The 18,860-nt window shown below is 39.5% G+C and overlaps 1 protein-coding gene across 2 annotated transcripts in view; it reads right to left on the bottom strand.

Annotated features, from left to right (window-relative positions):
- DYNC1I1 (dynein cytoplasmic 1 intermediate chain 1) overlaps window positions 1-18,860 on the bottom strand; it is a 307,556-nt gene that overhangs the window by 102,360 nt on the left and 186,336 nt on the right. For both annotated transcript variants that reach the window (XM_042977393.1, XM_042977394.1), the window contains 3 exons: window positions 15,023-15,185; window positions 12,907-13,006; window positions 4,072-4,197 (listed from right to left, as the gene is read on the bottom strand). In XM_042977393.1, the coding sequence (XP_042833327.1) occupies window positions 4,072-4,197; window positions 12,907-13,006; window positions 15,023-15,185 (389 nt within the window). The remainder of the gene's footprint in view (window positions 1-4,071; window positions 4,198-12,906; window positions 13,007-15,022; window positions 15,186-18,860) is intronic.

Genomic DNA, 18,860 nt, shown 5'->3' with positions numbered 1-18,860 from the left:
TGATATAGCTGGTAGAATGGGCCTTGGTTCCAGTATTGGTTCTACTGCTCATGAGCTGCAGAACCCTTCAAGTACAACAAAGAAGTAACATCTTGGCTCCTTCCCTGTTGTAAGGATCAATGAGATGATAAAGGGAGAAGCACAAAAAACGTAAATTATTTGAGTTCAGCGCATGGTAACCAAACTGCCCTTATTATTCCCCATCCCCCACAATAGTCATCCGCTAACTCATCTATGATTTCCCTGGCTGCCAAGTTACCCCTGGTTTGGTCTCCACTAACTCAGGCATACTCAATATTATAGCACTTAGGTTTTCTTTTGGTAGCTACTGGTATTACCTGGCTTTTATCCTACTTTCAAGGATATCCACTTAGCAAGGTGTCTCACTATCCCAAAATAAATGGTACTCTCCAATTCATATTCTCTCTATGTCATATTCAAGGGGGTCTTGAGCCCATTCCTGGAAAAACAACTCTGGGTCTTCTGATCATTCACCACAGAGGCAGATCCCAGCAATGAGTGAGTTGAGGAAAAGAGTGTGGGTCTCCAGGGTGAGGGTGGGTAAGTGGGAAGGGGCAGGAGCAGGGGAATTGGTTAGGAAATTTCTCAGTTTGAGTCAAGTAGGAGATCAGTGTCAGAGAAATAAAGTCAAGACACAGAGCTCTAGTTTGGGTCAAAGAGGAAAAGGGACATGTGGGGCAAGAAGAAAAGTCCCACACTTCCAAATAAAACAGCCAACTACTTTTGCCACCTTATCATCCCCTTTCTTCATATCTCCTCTACATCCTGGTGGTTCCTGCATATTCATATTCCTGCATATTCAAACGAGCTGGCAGCTTTTAAAAATGCCCAGGCTGGACCTCAGACTAATGAAATCAGAATCTCTGTTGGTGGAATGCAGACATCAGTAGTTCTTAGAGGTCCAGGTGATTGCAGTTTCAGATAAGAAGGTGAAAACAGCTCTGATCCATTTCTTCTCCATTCACCCGTCCCCCATGACACATAGCTAGAGATGTTACCTGGCTGAATCCCCTACTAATGCGGCAGGAGGCAATACATGTGCTTTGTGGTAAAAAAGACCTGATTTCAAAATTGGCTTTGCTATTCACAGATACCTGCCCTAGTTTCATGACTTCTCTGAGCTGCGGGTTCTCATCAGGAGAGTAACAGGGCTTTATGACAGTGAATGTAAAGATATAAAGAGTAGATTCTCAATACGTGTTAGTACCTTTTTTTTTTTTTCATAAATTCAATGTCATGGAGACATTCTCCATGTCCTCAAATTATTGCTTTTTCTCATGTCTTAGGAAAGCTCCCACTCACTTAAAGTCTAATAATTTCAAGGTTGATCTCTCTAGGTATATTTGCTTATTAGCCCAAAGTGATATGGAATTAGTAGGACTCCAGGAGTTATTAAAGACATTGATTTCCTGGATCGCTCTGAGGTGAAATTCAGGTATGATGGTTGATTTTATGTGTCAACTTGGGTAAGCTATGGCACCCAGGTTTTGGTCAAATACAAGTCTAAATGCGGGTATGAAGGTATTTTTAAATGTAATTTACATGTAAATCAATAGACTTTGAGCAAAGTAGATTATCCTTCATAACGTGGGTGGGCCTCATCCAATCAATTTAAGGCCTTAAGAGCAAAGACCAGTTTCCTGAAGAAGTACCAATTCTAAACCTCTGTCTCTGTCTTTATATCTATCTATCTATCTATCTATCTATCTATCTCCTATTGGTTCTATTTCTCTGGAGAAGTCTGACTAATAATACAGCAGGGATCCTCAGAAGGGCTTCATAATAATGTTGGCTATGCCCACTTCCTCCTTTTCCTCCACTTCAGAGAGGGATCAAAGCTCTTTCCCGTTCACCTTCCCAAAGTTGGTGATACATTCTACCCCCTACACTTAGGTCAATTTAAGAGAAATAATTTAGGATCAGAAACTAGGTACTGTGATGGTATTTAGCAATTAGGTTTCCTTAAGATTTTGTAAATGCGTCTCTCATGAATATGAAGGGCCATTTATATGAACTACTTGTTTATATCTGAGTAGCACAGTCATGATGTTCAATATCTTAAAATGTGTGTGGTTAAATTCTGTAGCTATCATTTGATACCTAGAATATCAGAGTCCTCACGGTCTTTTGCACGTGTCATTTAACCAACTCCAAAGTTTAAAAGTATTAGAATCCTCACTTTTCTCCCAGTGAGAAGGCTGGGCAGAGTTTAGAACCTTCTGGTCACCAGAAGAAGTGAAGATAATAATAGGAATTTGGGGGATAGCGGAGATATTTTAGTCAACATCTTTTGGTCAGATATGGAGAGTACTTTTTTTTTTTTTTTTTTTAATCAGGAGTTTATTTTCTTCTAAAATACACATATTGGATCATTTAAGGGAGAAACTAAAAATGAAATTAAATGTGCACTGGTGAAATCTTCAGTAAATGATCCCAAAGTTACCAGGACAGGAAAGAGAAGATGCTCCTTTCAGTCAATACTGGTATTAACTATTGTGTGATAAAATAGTTAATTTTAAAATTCCAGGCAATTCCAAAGACCTAGGAAGTCTGCTTTTTCATTCAGCATTATTAGGTTCCTATTGACCCTTACTACGACGCAATGTTGTGAATAGTAAGCATATTATTAAGTGGTTATCGTCACAGGCTACCTATAGCCAGTTAATATAATAAATTTAAAATATGATAGACATGTACATTGAGCAAAACAATAAAATGTGTTACCTCATGTTTTTAAAAAATCAAGATAAGCCTTTAACAGAATGAAAGTAGCTTAAATGGCACTGTTTTACAAAAATGTGCTTCTGCTTATCCCATAATCCTTTCAGTATTTTCCTGGTAATTCAGCAAACTTCTTAAAACTGAACAAAATTAGGATTTTGTGCTTCTATGTTTACAGAAAGAGCATATCAAACTGACAAATTTGATAATCTTAAAAAAAAAGAAAGAAAAAACTGTTCTTATTTCAAAGGTCCAAAAAATAAGGGTTATTTACTATGCCGACCTAGACTTCTTGTTGTTTTTAAGATAGTAAATTAGAAAAACATGGCCAGAGTTAGAGGTTACTCAATCAGGTTGAAGCTGGGACTTTTATTCCAGCAGCTCCTGTTCCCCAAATTATATCTGATAATGTTCTAAGTCTAAACATATTTTAGTTCAAAATGATACTCAGCTCTTAGATACAAAATGTCACTAAGCTTCCAAATATCAACAGGTTTACCTACCCTCCTCAGCTGGTGTATTTGTATTCAGAGTAATCTGCCACTCAATACCTCTGAATTGTAATATTTGAGGAACTGAAACTTTGAGCTGGTATGTTTGTTTTGTATTTTCCTATACATAATCACAGGATAGGAACATTAATAAAGGGGTTGGTGTATTGGCCACTGCAGAGGCCTATGATTTAGGTAGAGTCATGGCAACAAAGCAAAGCTGAATGTGTGCAAGTGTAAAATAGATCTCAGCCTGTACTGTGTTGAATAGAAGAGAAGACAAATGTGTCAAAAGACACAAGGAGTAAAATATCCAAAACTGTTTGAAATGATCATTTCTCAAAATTCAAGAAAGGTTCATGATAAGTACTCCCCTACACCAACTACAAAAACATTATTATCTGGAAGCAAGATGGCACCTGTAAACTTAAAATTGGCCAAGTTCCTTTGAACTATATCTCAAAGAGAGGAAGAAGCTTGAAATGGTAGTGATCTGAGGATGTCCACGTGGGTTGGCAAGCATATGTTGCTGCTAAGCAGAGGAAGTGGTACACCAGGATTTCTTCATAAGCGTGAGCTCTTTATAAACTCATCCTCATGAGGGCTGTTTTAAATAGAAAGAAAATGACACACAGTCCCCGACTGGGCTTCCTAACTGTTTGGAAAGAGTTGCCACTTTCCCCAAACGTTAGGTTACTGTGGGGGAATTTTCCAAAACTGTCAACAATTCCATTTTTATACTGGGTTCTTCCTCTCCACATAAGACAGATGCAAGGCGGCATGAACTATATTTGGTCTTGTAGGAGACGTAAGTTATTTTTACTATGCTGACTCCTACCTGACAGTGAAAGACGTATTCTGGTGTGGTTTTCTTAAACTTCATGTTCCAGACCAAGGCCACTCCATCTGGTTCATGGGGAGCATCTTCATTGTTGTTGTAGGAAGCAACCATCAGCTCGGGGTACTGGATGGAAAAGGTCACAAGGATGAATTATGTCAAATTGCCAACACAAGGAAACTTCCTTATTCCTACAGACACATGCTATATTACATCATTTAAATGACACCGTTTTTAAAATATAATTTATTGTCAAATTGGCTAACATACAGTGTGTACAGTGTGCTCTTGGTTTTGGGGTAGATTCCTAGGATTCATCGCTTGCAAACAGCATCCAGTGCTCATCCCAACAAGTGTCCTCCTCAATGCCCATCACCCATTTTCCCCTCCTCCCCCCCCCACCATCGACCCTCAGTTTGTTCTCTGTATTTAAGAGTCTCTTATGGTTTGCCTCCTTCCCTCTGTGTTTGTAACTATTTTTTTACCCTTCCCTTCCCCCATGGTCTTCTGTTAAGTTTCTCAAGTTCCACATAGGAGTGAAAACATATATCTGTCTTTCTCTGACTGACTTATTTCAGTTAGCATCCAGTTCCATCCATGTTACTGCAAATGGCGGGATTTCATTCTTTTTCATTGCCAAGTAGTATTCCATTGTATATATAAACCACATCTTCTTTATCCATTTATCAGTTGATGGACATCGAAGCTCTTTGCATAATTTGACTATTGTTGAAAGCACTGCTATAAACATTGGGGTACATGTGCCCCTGTGAATCAGCACTCCTGTATCCCTTAGATAAATTCCTAGTGGCGCTAGTGCTGGGTTGTAGGGTTGTTCTATTTTTAATTTTTTGAGGAACATCCACACTGTTTTCCAGAGGGGCTGCACCAGTTTGCATTCCCACCAACAGTGCAAGAGGGTTCCCATTTCTCCACATCCTCTCCAGCATCTATAGTCTCCTGATTTGTTCATTTTGGCCACTCTGACTGGTGTGAGGTGGTATCTCAGTGTGGTTTTGATTTGTATTTCCCTGATGAGGAGTGACGTTGAGCACCTTTTCATGTGTCTGTTGGTAAATGGCACTTTTTTTTTTATGTTGTGGCATACTTAATACCAATGACTACTTCAGCCTCTTACAATCTGCCGTCTGCTTCCAGTGTTCCAGGTGTGCTTACCACAGTCACAGATAACTACCAAACTGCACACACATTACTGGGTCTCTTTGCATTATCTGACATTCGGGCTGCTCCCTCCTTTCTCTTATATTGTTTTCCATACATCTTTCTCTCCTGATTCTTTTCCTCACCATTATTTTTAATCGCTATAGGTTATCCTTCTAACACCTATATTCCAGTGGGGTGGTGGACTGTTTTCTGCCCTTTTTACAAAACTCTGTCCATACATTCTCCCTGGGTGATCTCATCTACTCCAATGACTTTAATAAGCTTTAAAATGCTGACAATGTTCAAATCTATATCTCTAGCCTTGATTTCTCTCTCAGCTACAGGCCTTTTTCACACTGGAGATTTCTCTGAGCTATCCATAGACACATCAGATACAATGCATACAAAATGCATAAGAATGAGCTTATTGCCTTCTATAAAAACCTCTTACTCTTCTACTGTACTCTCTTTTTGGTGCCTTTCACCTAACATTCACCTAGCTGCCCAAACCAGACACTCCATGTTCATTTTTACTTCCCATTTACTGTGTTTTACTACCTCCTTAAAACCTTTCAAAGGCATATTTTCCTTCCACCCATAAAGGGAGGATCTCCTAAACTAATTTCTTATCTGAATACAAGCTACAGCTGCCTAAATAGCTTCCTTCTTGCAGACTTTCCAGGCCCTACCCTCACCACTCCATTCTCCATCCTTTGTTAATATGACTTTACAAAACATACATTGGGCTAAGTCACTCCTCTGCTTAAAAAACTTTAATGGCTCATCATTACTCTCAAGAGAAAATCCAGGTCATATAGGGTCCTTCATGATCGGTCATTTTCCACCTTCTCTGCTTATCTCTTACCACCTGCCCTCCCTCCTCAACCCCCACACCCTCATGGACTAGTTCTGGGGTTCATAGGTATAGCCTCTATGCCTAGGAGTTTAATACTCACTCTTACTAGAATACCTCTTACGTGTTGTTTCATTAACTCATTCTTTTAAAAAAAATTTTTTTTAACATTTATTTACTTTTGAGAGACAGAGAGTAAGCGGGGGTGGGGCGGATGGTCAGAGAGAGAGGGAGACACAGAATCAGAAGCAGGCTCCAGGCTCTGAGCTGTCAGCACAGAGCCCGACACGGGGCTTAAACCCACGAATCGTGAGACCATGACCTGAGCAAAGTCAGACACTCAATCGATGGAGCCACCCAGGCGCCCCTCTTTTTTTTTTTTAAGCATTTATTTATTTTGAGAAAGGGAAAGTGCATGAACAGGGGAGGAGCAGAGAGAGAGAGGGAGAGAGAGAGAATCCCAAGCAGGTTCCACACTGGCAGTGAGGAGCCTGACGTGGGACACAAAACCATGAACCGTGAGATCATGACTGGAACCAAAACCAAGAGTCAGATGCTTAACTGACTGAGCCGTCCAGGCACTCCTGACATTAATTCATTCTTTAAAATTCAACACATGAATCAAGTCCTTCAAACAATCCTAACTTTCTACCACCGTTCCTCATCTCTCATAGGCTCCCTTAGCATTATTGTGTGTTCCCCCATTAGAGCACTTGTCAAACTGTACTATGGTGTTTTCCCACTTATGTCTCTTACTAGTTTGTAAGCTCTCTGGGTGTAGGGACTTATTCTTATTAAGTTTTAAATCTAGTATCTTGTAACCTCTAGCACATAATCAACTTGTGTCAAAATCTGTTGAAATACAGATGCTGTTTTTATTTTAGTGACTCTGTGCTCAGTAGAAAGACATTATATTTAATCTTTTGTTGTCAAATAATGTCAAAATTAAAAGCATAAGTGCAAGAACCACAATGAGTAAAATAATAAAGACTCTAAAGTGAACAGAAATACCTACTTACCCTGTGTGAATTCTGTGCTGTGTGTGTAATTAAACAAGCTGGGGATGAATCTTGTGAGGGGTGTTTATGAGTTAGAATCCATTTCATGAAAATGCCATTCCTACCTGGCATTCCCATAAGGCGGCACCATTAAAAATAGCATCAGGATTATAGCAGATTATATCACTCTTTGCTCATAGATAACTTAATTTTCCATTCTTTCTCACTATTATATATATATATATATATATATATGTGTGTGTGTGTGTGTGTGTGTGTGTGTATGTATATACATACATATATTTATATACATACATATATATGTACACATACATACACATATACATATACCTACACATACATCTTCTATTAGAAGATGGTCCTTATAACTTTAAACATCAACTTTTTTTCTATCAAAAACAATTAAACCTGAGTCTTCTAGGTGGCTTTATTAATTTTGCAGCAACCTCAGCTTAAGAAAGCTGCAGGAAGTTACAATTGGTTGGTGCGGAGGAAGTATAATCCTACAAGACACACGTATGCAGCCACCAGGGGAAATAATCATTCTTTATTAGAAAACGTTCCTCAGTGGCTGAATCGAAAGCCCATTAGGAAAGGCCTTTTATTCAAAGCCCATTCAAAGAAACTAATATCCAGATAAACACAGAAGTCTCCAGGTTGTCCATCTGAAGTTTAACTATGTCACATGTGAAAGGCAACTCTATAAACACCAACAGCCCTGCCGCAGTGACCAATGAGCAGCCAGATGTGTCTGCAATAATATCCCACAGCTTCACATCTGGGTCTCATAGTTGGCTCCCACTTGTTTTTTTTTTCTTTTTTCCATTAAAAATAGTTAAAATCATTTGGCTTTAAAGCTTATTTTGAAAATAGGGAGAGTTTTAGTAAAATACCAGTGAAATGCCTTTCATGTAATTTCTATAACTGGCATCACAAATCCCAAAGATACTGATTTAACTCATATCTCATGCAGGCTTTTATGATTTCAAAGTCCCTTCTTATGTGCCTTTTCCCATTGTTTGTTTGAACATGACTAGTCCTATTTTCTTACTCTCAAATGAAAAGCAAATATCTGAACAATTATTTAAAACCTGAATGTTAAAATTATGATGTTAAAGGGAATATGAACAACTAGGAAGTTTATAGTTACTCATCAGGCTGGATTATCCAATCTTTAACCTAGGAGAATTTTACGTGGAGATTACCAGATCTGTTCTCAAGTTATTTGTTCTTACAGAGAATAAAATCAGACATTTATCAGAGAAGAAGGAACCAATATGTTTTCAGGCCCATTACGTGTCAGACGCTGAGCCGGGTGATACATTTACTCATTGGCTCCTTGCCATCCCCAAGAGCAGAGGTGGTTTTACCAGCCTTACAGATGAAGAAGCCGACGGTCTTAGAGTAAGTAACTCATTGTGAGTTATGTTGCTAATAAATGAAGATGTGAGAGCCTTACTTGAAGTCTGTTTGGCTTCAAAGGCCATGTCCCTTCTAGTCCACCGTGACGTGTCCAGTGCCTCCTACGTATATGTAATTCACTGCACCAGGTGAAATGTGCGACAAGAATGTCAACAATAACATGCTTAGCTCTATAGAAGCTCACCCTTACGTAGAGGGAGGAAAGGTAAGACACAAGTATGAATAACTACAATGCAAACTTAAAGGCAGAGCATGATAATGTGCTACGGTGGAAGTGTAGAAAAGGTTCCTTGGAAGTACAGAGGAGGAAAGAACCACCTTAGTTGGGATAGGATGTGGCAGGGAAAGAAACTGGAAAAGACTTCTAAGAAGAAAGGATCCATGCATTGGGCCTTATCAATGGGTAGATTATTAGGAGAGAAGAGAGAAGGGAATGTGGGCAAGGGTACAAATATGAGTGCAGGAGATGTATCTTGGTCATCTGCCTGGTTCACAATAATTCTCTCATTTTTGGAGATTCCCTCAGTACATAGGTATTTAACTTCTCAGGGACAATTACTTCATTGCAGGGTTGATACTTGACCCAGCACAGATCACATCCCCTGAACTGGCTATGGTAAATTTTGAACTGAGACACAGAACCTGTGGGCTGGCATATGAGTCAGGTTATGACAGCATCCTATTGGTGAGGTCCCTCAAGCGGCCTGGATCTCTACTCTTCCCGAATCCCAGTTCTTCTTTTCTGTGGATTTCCTAAGTGCATGGGTACCTCTCTAGTAAATCACCCGTTTTGCTTACGCTAACCAGAGGTGAAATTTTCTTAACTAGTGCAGCATGGAGCATATTCAGGAGGCTTCAGGTTGTTGCATTTGGCTTGGAGGTAGGTTATATGAGGATGTGAACAAGCAGAAAGAGCTGGAAATGTGTCTGGGCATCCTCATAGATGTTGCCAAGTACAGGCTGATGATGTTAGACTTTACTTTGGGGACACGAGGAGTTATATTCAGCAACTACTAATACTACTGCCACTACTACTTTCACTGGCCACATTTATTGAGCACTTTTCATGTACCAGATGCTTTTTAAGTCCTACTGCTTTAAGTACATTAACTCATGTAATAGTCAGCATATGAGTGAGGTATTTATACCATCATCTTATGAATGAGGAAGCTAAAAGTAAAGAGAAGCCAGGCAACTTGCTCAAGGTGATACTGAGAGTTTATAAGTAATCTTTACAAATATTAATCTGGTCAAAGTGCTTATAATGGATCAACAGTATACAGACTGGAGGTAGAAAGACCAGTGAGGAAGCCACTTCCTAAGATAAGCAAGAAGTAGAGGGCATGGCATAAAGTCAGTGTCAAATCCACCTGCTAGTGGACTTGAGCTGGTATCCATGGGAGTCTTCTTGCTACTATAAATTTGATTGGATGTGGAAACTAAATGAACTATCAAAGATTACTCAGGTTTGTACCCTGGATAGCTGCAAGGTTGGAGGATGCATTTTACATGGGAGAGGAGTATACATGGTAGGAGTAAGGTCATGGATGTGGTTTTGTACAAGCCTGGAAAAGCTATCATGCGGTATGTGGACAGTATTATTGGCTCACACTGTTCAGCAATGGTCAGTGAACGACAGGGCTGACAGAATTGCCCGAGTGCCACTGTTTCTTCCAGGGAATGATGTTTGGTGGATATTTACAAATGTTATAAAGTTAAAGTGTTCTTGCTCCAGAAGCCCAGAAGATCAAAGCAAAGCCATGCGGAAACCTTACGGTTTTTTCCTTGTTCTCCCCTCTGTTCCACTCAGGTAAACACCCTAGACATACAGGCCACTATTAGACTCTGAGACTGTTTCTCTTGCTCTTCTTTCTTAACATTACTGAATTGCATCCAGAATCATTTAGAAGAGTCTGCATCCCGTAACCATATACACCTGGTCCTTGGAACCCCATAAAAATCTTATGATGTAGGAGCCAAGGATTCCAATTCCTTTTTCTCATGCTCCACATAAAACATGCTTTTCAGAAATGCAAACCTCTCCTCTACAGTGTAGGTGAGTAGGTTATACAAAAATGGTGAAAAGTACATGTGGTCTCTCCATGGTAGAGTTTTTGCTCTTTACAGTTTCAGTTCTTGCAAAAGACGATCACACAGACCCCCATGTGGAAATAAATCCTTCCAAGGCCAATACGGCCATCACATGCTGCGGCCATGCAGGGCCCAGCCCCGCTGATGCTCTCTCCGCCAACTCCTCAGGGAGCATTACCAACAGGCCCCGGGAACACGGTAGAAGTCACCTTTGAGGAATGTGTCAGATAAGGTTCCTGTGTAATTTCCAGACTCAGAACAAGTGAACAAGCCGAGCTAAGTGTTTCCTCAGGCTTGGATCCGATTTCTGTGCATACACCCGAGCGTGCTCACAGACCACCCACACACTGGCGGGAAGTGGCTGGGCCAGCCCTGCTTATATTAGTCTCTGCACGATCATGCACTGTGTGCTCTGTTGTTTGCATGTAAAAGGAGGTTCAAGAGGAGAGAACACCGGCCCACTTGGTGGTTGATGACAGTCCAGTTGTGAGGGATTACACTCCTCTTCAGTTCTCCTGTTCCCCAGTAGGATTAAATGGGGCTCTTCACATCATCTGTTTCACAGCTCTGCCTAGAACACACTCTCCTCCCTTCCATTGGTCTAAATCCTAGTCTCCCAGAGAGATCCTGCACTTGCTATCTGCCCCATATCATTCAGCACTTATAACCTCTCTTGGTTCCAGATTCAAAAGTCCTTTGTGAAAGGCAGTGGTAAAGAGAATAGCCCTGAAGTGCAAAGGACTTGAGTTCAAATCCCCACACTACCACATCCTGACTGAGTGACTCTTAGCAAGTTACTTAACTTCTCTGAGCCTCAATTTCTTCAGTTGCAAAATGGAAATAGTAATGACTGCCTCATCTGAGTTATGAGGCTGAAATAAGGTAATGCCTTCAGAGCAGCCGGCATAGTGTTTAGCACATAAGAAACACAAATTAAAAGTTAGCCATGATTTAAAAAAAAAAAAAAGCTAGCCATGATTATTATTCCCAATAAAAACATACCCTATAAGAAAACAGAAACTGTGTTGCACATCCATGCCCAGAACTTACTCCTATTTTCCTCATTGCCATTATGTCATTGTCATTGCAGGAAGGAACATAGCGTGGTTGTTACAAACGTGGGCTCAGAGGTCAGACCACCTGGGTTCAAACTCTGGCCACCTCACAACTAGGCTGTGTGCACATTATTTAACTGCTCAGTGCTGGGTAATTTGTCAAGTAGTTGAGTTGGCTCTTCAGCAAAGTGACTTTTGATAAATTTGCCTACTTTCACTCTGAATACCACACTAAGGAGCATAGGATTTTCTCTTAGAGGCAACAGGGAGTTTTAATCCAGGGAGTGGCGTGATCAGATTTGCATTTTAGAAAGATTATTTGGCTAGGGGTCCAGAGGGAAAACCATAGATGAACAAGCACGGATGTAGAAAGACCACTTAGAAGGTTAGCATTATCACAGATGTAAGGTGATGCATATGAGTGGAGACAGTCTATCTTGGTGACAGACTGGGTCTGGAAGATTAAGGGGGGAAAGTTGCTAATGTTAATGATGAAAGTTCTGCTTTAGGCCCTTGGGTATATTGTGATGTCTTTAACTTAAAGAGAATGCAGGAGGAAAAAAATTCAGATATGTGAAAATAATGAATTAGTGATTACAGATTCTAGGAGACACCTGAGTGGATCTGTCTGGTGTGTAAAGTGGAATTTAGGAGGGGGACGGGTGGGAGATATCAATAGGCTACCATGTAGTGCTTGAATCCACAGAAGTGGAAGAGGTCTCCACCAGACAGCATATTGGGAGGAAAAGGAGAGGCTGAGGGCATGGCCACGAGGACCACAGCAGTGTACGAGAAAAAGAAGTTTTGGGGAAGTCTGAGAACTAGCAGAGAGTAATGTTGTGGAACTCAGTGGAAGGATATTGTTCTTAGAATACGAGGAAGTCAACTAAGCTGGCTGACAGAGAAGTCAGGGCAGATGAGGGCTTAAAATAGCCCACAGGATTTGATGGATAGGAAATCCCTGGTGACCTTAATGATAGCAGTTTTACAGACAAGATGGCCTGGCTCCTTGTCTGGTACCTAACACATAGTAAGAACTCAATGCATATGGATGACAGGGTGCAAAATTTAAACTGAAAGTTTAGTAAAATGGGAAAGAAAACCAAGAGGCATAGAAGAAGATTGTAGGTTGGTGAACACATCTAAAGTAACGGAGAAAATCTCTCATTTTTAAAATACAAATGCCATGAGGACACAGTCCAGTTTGTCTCGTCCCAACAATAATTCTTACCTGCAGGGACCAGTCCATGCAAGTGACTACTCGGTGCTTGGACCAATGCTCATCGTAGAATTGACGATTGAAAGAAAGGTTGGCTCCAGCCTGGACATCCCTAGGAGGGTTTAAACATCAAAGACAAATGTGATGCTTCAGAAAGGGGCTTTATCTCTGCTGCTCATATGGAAAGAATGAAATGGCAAGAGCATGGCACTCGCTGAGGCCAAAGCATCAATTTACATAGCAAGCGCTGATCATAAATAAATGAACTAACGGTGGTGTCCTTTGTGAAAAGTTTTCTCTAGCCTGGCCCAGGACAGGTTTCCATGTGTTGTTTTAAACCTGGTATGAAATGTCAAATAATTATTTGGCTCTCACCTTGGCCAGTCCCGAAAGCCTTCTCTTCCTCCTAATAAGTTCTATCTGGAAGCAGAGTTTACTAGAAATCTCCCAGCTACCAGGCGAGCAGAGCCCACTTGCAGATTCTTTGATATCAATACCACCTCATCTAGCCTTAGACCAGAGATGATATGCATGTTTCTATTTACCTGTGATATCTGACTGGTTGTAGAGTTGCCTCCCTGCTCAATAGCAAGTGGTAAGTTTTATCATGAGACAGGCATAGTGGAGAGTGGGGGATTCACCAAAAGTAGTAGATGCTTAACATAGACCAAAACATTATCTGGGCACAGGGATACATTTTGGCCAGTGTTTGCTTGGCTGATACTCAACTGGCCACAAAACCTCCTTTGCAGAACCCTGCACTGGTCATGCATTTGCTCCACAAGACTGAGTGCAAATTGAGTATTGCTGCTTCTGTGCCAGTAGCTTTTGGACCTGCACAAAAAGCTACCTATATTTCTTTAGCATCAGTTCAAAAATTCCTCCACACTCACTTTCTTCTGTTCATTTGCTTCATCCCACTGCCTTGCACCCTGTATCACTTGTCTTATACAGCTCTTGTTCAGATGGTGACTTGGCTCCAGACTATTTACTTGGGCTCCAAATTGGCTGACTTAGGACTCTTTTTTCCTGCTAACCCTTCTTCAACTCCACCACTGCAAACTCAGGCAAGAGGTACGCACACCCAAGTAACTGCCAGGCACCCAAAAGGAAACAGGACACAGAAAATCAACTGAGCCACAGAATAATGGCTTTTTCAAAGAACAAAAGCATCTCATAATGTGTATATGCAAACTATTAGTGCCTCTTTGGAGTAGTCTAATGATGCTGTCAACTGCTTAGAATATTTTCAGAACCTCCTTTTGAAACTGCTTTTGGAGCCTCTGTTACATTCCCTTAAGCATCCTCAATGATGATACACTGTTCTTTGAGAATGTATTTGAATTCTAGAAACAGCAAAAAGCCAAGTCTGATGACTAAGGCAGGTGATCTCAACTTTTCATATTGTTGTTGGCCAAAAGAAATCAGTGGCTAGATTTATTTCTTACAAATTCTTATAAAGTTGTTAATAAACCTGGCTAGATTTATTTCTTATAAAGCTCATAAAGTACTTTCCAGTATACCCATGGTGATGGTTGACGGCCGCTGCCTTTCACATTACATATGCTACGGTCTCAGAGAAAGTCATTTGGAGGATCATTTGCTTTTATTGATTAGTTTTAGATATATCCCTGCACAGGTGTTTCCTATAAGACATATACACATATACTCATGGTATCAAAAAGAAGGGTTGCGGTCTCTCTTAGCTGTTCCCCACATCAGTGAAGGGCTCCCATATCTCATGTTTATTTTGTTCAGCTTCCTGTTTGCTTAGACATCAAAAATAGATCTGCTGGATACAACACAAATCTCCTTTGCTGCTTATAAGAATGTTTTCTCAGAGGACAATGTACGTGACTCTGCCAGTCTCTATCACCTGGACTGTTCCCCAGATATCAAGTTCAAAAGCATTTCACGGAAGCACATGATAATTACAGGGAAACTCTAAGCCAGAAGTTATAACCAAAGCCCTTAGTCAAAGCTGTTCAGCAAGATCAACCCTGGAATTTCATCCTCCTCTGATTTGTTTGGTTTGAGATTTGCCTAGTCAATACATAAGAGAATTTAGAATCAACAATAATTTATTGCAGTATTTTTTTTTAAAAGAACATGCACACAAGAAACTAACCCATCTTTTTCCTCTAACTCTCGACCGCTGTAGTCAAAGAAGATGTCAGAGTCTTCTGCTAGTGCTCTTTCAATTACCCGTATTGTCCGGTCAAAAAAGATGAGAAATTCCTCTGAATGAAGGATCTGCTGTTTTTCTTCCTCTGTCAGCTCCCGTGGAGGGGCTTTTTAAGTAAAAGAGATTGTCAGGAAAGAAGAAAAGGACAATTAAAACATTTCAAGAGGAATCCAACTCTTGAAAGAGACTATTTACCAGAAAAGTGATCAGACAGTGAAATAAACCATTGTTAATATTGATTCTAAATAACTCCTAAATTCACACCAAAGGTTTTTATAGATGTTTCCCCTGATAATTACAAAAAAGATTTCAAAAAGACTAATTTACAAAAAAGATTTACAAAAAGACTAATTACTACTTTGAAGAGTTGAAAAATGAAAATGAAATGAAAATGAAAGTGAAAATGAAAACTGAAAATGAAAAATGAAAAATGAAAATGAAAATGAAAATAAATTGGTGTTTTTAGCAATCAATTCTGAACGTTACTTTCTTTAAAACAGAACTTGAAAAACAGCTCAAAGAGTACATAATAGAAAAATCTGTAAAACTAAACATATTGCATACTACTATAAAGCTGCACATGTGAAATCACTAAGAAGTATCTATAATATCATCTGGGTAGCATCTTTCCTCTCTCTACTAGATACATTCATTCTATTTTAGATGGTTAGTTGCTAAGGCCGGCTGACTGTTATATAGGTTCCATTCAAAAACTGAAACATGACCTTCCAAACCTGCTTTCACCTGAGATACCTTCTGCTTCTTTTAAAAAAAATTTTTTTTAAACATTTATTTATTATTGAGAGACAGAGAGTGAGTAGAGGAGGGGCAGAGAGAGAGGGAGACACAGAATCTGAAGCAGGTTCCAGGCTCTGAGCTGTCAGCACAGAGCCCGACGCAGGGTTCAAACTCACAAGCCGCGAGATCATGACCTGAGCCGAAGTCAGATGCTTAACCGACTGAGCGACCCAGGCTCCCCGATACCTTCTGCTTCTAAACAAATGTGGAACAAATAAACACTTCTAGAAGACACCTCAAAATAATTTTTATGCCTTTCTTTTCTAGCATGATTAATCTTACTGAACTAAATTTGAAGACATAAAATGAGAAAAAAGAGATTAAATAATTAGCAGTATGTCACAGTGTCTGAAAGTCAGCTAACCTCAGAGTCATGATTAGGTAACACAGACTGTTCCTTCAGTGGCAAGGTTTACATAAAATGATAGAGAAAGGATTAGGAACTCCCCCAGACCGAAAAGCCCTCAGAGGTAGAAACTGTCAGCTGAACCTCTGTGGTTCTTCAGAAACCCCAGTTCAACAACCTTGCAGAAAGCACTCAATACATGTTTGATGGCTTACTTTCTGTAGGACCAGACGGTCCTGGAATTTAAATGACAGGAGGAGGGTAGTGCAGTGCAATCAGTGTCGAGTTCCTAGAGGAGTCTCTCACCCACAGTCTTGCCCAACACTTCCGCTACCATCCCCATAACCATTTCTACCTGACCACTGGCTCAGAAAATCATGTAGGTGCAGTCAGCGGTAGCAGGTTTTATGCAACTTTTATTTGTTTCAATTACTAGCACCCCGAAGCCATTGTCCTGTGAAATCTGAACTGTCTGGAAGCCCTCCTGTAGACCCAAGGATCTCAAGCCTTTGATGTTCATAGTGTCTTCCCCCATCCCACCTCCCCGTCCCTGACCCAGACCACAATGCAGGACATCTGGCAGGTCTCCAGAATCTGTATATCTACAAGAAACTAGAATTATTATAATGCAGTTGGTTCACACCTTGAAAAATGCTCTCCGGACAATACTATAACGAAACATGATTCACCTACTAGAACAGACGATCATTTCACAAAACAGTTTACCCTGAAGTTTCTAGTAGTCCTGCATATAGTTAGATATATTTCTTTGCTGCTGAAGCCTCCAGGGCCCTTAATATGCCAATGTGTATTGGGACTCTCCAGGAACCTCCATCAATACCTGCTGAGCAGAGTTGCCCACACACTAGTTTGTGAAACGGTGAAACTGGCAATGCGTGGCTGTCAATAACAAGGACTCTACAAAACCAACCTGGAATCCAACATTGACTCTGCCCTTTGCTAACTTTGATTTTTTAATCAATTAAAGCTCTCGGAGTAGCAGTTTTATATAAAATGAGGTAATGATACCAAAACTTTAAGTCAAGCATTCAGTAACTGGTAATTGAGTAGTAATTTATTAGTCTACTTTCTAAAACTCCCATAAATGAGGCATTTGGATTTTTCACTCTTATGTAAGGTCAAGAAAATACTAAAACTACTAAATGTAACCAGGCAAAAGGAAAAAAAAAACCCAAAAAACTTTAGGTTCATGTTGTTTCGATAGTACTGTCACATAAATAAATAAACTTCACTAAACAAGGATACTATAGGGTCAAGAAGAATGTCTTATTCTAAAAGTCCATGTTCATATCTTAGTTACTATTGATGTATGACTTGAGACCCATCTGAAATTAAGCAGAGATATGGTCATTTGTTTCTCCTTATCCTTTTTAAAAATAATATTAAAAGTATATAACCTACTCTCTGTTTATCTTTTTGAGTTACTTCTATTTCACCTGTATCTTTCCTTACAGGTCTATTACCTTGAATAAAAAGTAGTATCTGTGTAATTTTCTGTAATTTTTTCTTCCCTGTAGCTTATTGTCACTTTGATCTCAGCTTTCAAGACATACAACTTCTTCTCTGAAAGAAACATAAATGGCTGATCAAAGTGTATTTGCAGAGGCCAAGTTCAGGTAGGTGAAGCAGTAACCTCTCCAGATATTATGTTTGACAATACAATATTTGGCTTGAAATTAAATTGCTACTGAAGCAAAACAAAGGATATATTTTATATTAAGCTTTGATGTCTAACAGGGATCAAATGACATGACTTGTTAGCATAAAATAATAAGATGCATGTACAGACAAGTACTTTTTGAAAGTCATAAACAATATTCAACTTAGGAATTAAATAGGGCTATAGTTATTTTTGATAAAAAAAATCCCAAACCTCCCATATTTAAAAATCTTTAAATTGATAAGTGTTGTTGCAATGTAATGAAAACATAATGGAGTATCCAGGAACCTCAACCAAAAGCTGTATTCAGAGATAAACCTCTCCAGACATCATATTTCATGAAAGAAAATTGGTTGATTAATGGAATCCGCAAGGTTCAAATTACAAGCACAAACAATTAGAATCAGAATTGTATTACTCCAGGGTAGACCCCAAATTCTCCCTGATATATCTGTTTTTGTAGCTTTTCCCTATCCCTGACACCTAACGAATTATTTTCAACATGTTCACTGCATAAAAAGGTATTAATTAAAGTTATAGCAAAAGACATATGAGAGCAAAATATATAATTTTTGGCATTGGCAATCATTGGTTTTTCTTATTAAGTTAAGCAGAGCTATTATAGCAGGTTTGTTGTTTGTTTTTGCAACACAAAACGTAGAGTATTTCTGCCAAGAGCTAAAAATATTTTATGCATGTAAAGTGGCCTTTTTTTTCCTTAAAAAAAGAGAGATTCTTTATGAAAAGTCAAACACATAGATAAAACTAACATCTGATCCAAATGGAAAGACAGTTTTCATACTTGCCAAAATTTACCTGAACAGTTATATTTAGCTTGAATAACAGCTGTGAAGACAATGTACTGAATTCATGAAATCTGAAGTTTAGAAGATGGTCTAAGTCTATGACTTCGTGGTTGCAAGATTAAAATCTAGTATACGTTTTATTTTAGAGTC

This window comes from Panthera tigris, chromosome A2, assembly GCF_018350195.1.
Source record: "Panthera tigris isolate Pti1 chromosome A2, P.tigris_Pti1_mat1.1, whole genome shotgun sequence".
NCBI classification, from domain to species: domain Eukaryota; kingdom Metazoa; phylum Chordata; class Mammalia; order Carnivora; family Felidae; genus Panthera; species Panthera tigris.
This window is presented reverse-complemented; position numbering and strand designations above follow the sequence as displayed.